At 43.6% G+C, this 1,409-nt stretch overlaps 1 protein-coding gene across 1 annotated transcript; it reads left to right on the top strand.

Moving 5' to 3' along the window:
* Positions 1-395: 395 nt before the first annotated feature.
* LOC106757439 (transcription factor bHLH149) lies at positions 396-1,409 on the top strand. The gene has a single exon (XM_014640110.2). It carries the CDS (start codon positions 702-704, stop codon positions 1,251-1,253), a length of 552 nt encoding a protein of 183 aa, XP_014495596.1. The 5' UTR covers positions 396-701; the 3' UTR covers positions 1,254-1,409.

Raw genomic sequence — 1,409 nt, 5'->3', positions numbered from 1 at the left:
TATATAAGCTTTGAAAATGAATGAAGGCTTAGATTTTTATTAATCAACTAAAAATGGGAAGTGAAATATACCTAAACATCATATTTTAATTTAACAATTTGTCCGCTATTTCTTAAGCAAGCCTAATTTATAGAGGCAAGTTGTCAAGTCAAATATACCTAAATTTTCCTTATCCAACATGCCATGTCGTCACGTCACTATCTCCCTCTCATTTGTTATCGGTCAAACTTTCAAATCTTTACCTACTCGCCCCATTTTCTCCTTCTCCAACCCATACAACTCAAAAAATGTTATTTTCTTAAAAAGAAAAAGGCAAATCAATCATCACTTTGTCAAAAAATTATACATATCAAACTGTAAAATAAAACTTAAGAACTGCATTGCAAATTTCAAAACCGACGGAAAGATAGCAGGGGTAAAAACGGAAATTACAAATTATACTCTGAAACGCAACCAAAATTTAGAGAAAGTAAAAGAAATGAAAAGTAAAGAGAAGGACGCGTGGATCCTCGTGAATTCTCTTTTATTCTCTCTCTCTCATGCACCCACCCACCTTAATATCATAATCTTCTTCGCTCATTCTTCGTTCAAATATGAATTCCATTTCTTGCAATTTCTGATCAGTCAATCATCGCTTCCACCTTCTCTATTTTCAAAAACAATTCCAATCATATCCCTCTTCTCTCCATCATTCTCTTCTCATGGCGTCTTTCCACCCCAACCTCCATTCTGTTACGTCATCGCAACAATCCAATCACAAGAAGCGCCGCAAACTCCCGCACCACGCTTCCGCTCCCTCTCCATGGACCTCCCAAACCGAACACCGCATCTACGCCACCAATCTCCTCCACGCGCTCCGCCGTAGCAGCCCTTCCGCTGCCAGCGATATCCGCGCAGCCGCCGACCGTGCCCTCGCCGCCACGGCCAAAGGCCGAACTCGCTGGAGCCGCGCGATTCTCGCAAATCCGTTTGGCCGGTGGAAGGGGAGGCACCACATGAAGGCCAGGAAGTCCCGCGCTGGATTGATGAAGAAGAGGACGCCGGAGATTCGGAGAACGGCCCCGCCGCTGCAGAAGAAAGCGCGCTCTCTCGGACGGTTAGTCCCTGGTTGTCGGAGGGTGTCGTTCCCGAAGCTTCTAGAAGAAGCCGGTGATTATATCTCTGCCTTGGAGATGCAAGTGCGAGCCATGACGGCTCTCGCCGACCTTCTCGCCGGCGGCCCCTCGCCCCCCGCTCCTCTCCGTTTGAGTTGACTTACTTTGTTTTTTAGTGTTCCTATTTTTGTTTATTATATATGTTTATATATCGTTTTTATTGGTTTTCAGCTTTAAATTCCTCTTCTCCATTTTTTTATTATTTCAGTTGAGGAAGTTATAATCGAGAATAATAAGACATGTCTTATACTGTTA

The sequence above is a fragment of the Vigna radiata genome, chromosome 3 (assembly GCF_000741045.1).
Source record: "Vigna radiata var. radiata cultivar VC1973A chromosome 3, Vradiata_ver6, whole genome shotgun sequence".
NCBI classification, from domain to species: Eukaryota; Viridiplantae; Streptophyta; class Magnoliopsida; order Fabales; family Fabaceae; genus Vigna; species Vigna radiata.
Note: the sequence above shows the minus strand (reverse complement) of the source record. Positions and strands in the feature narration are given on the sequence as shown.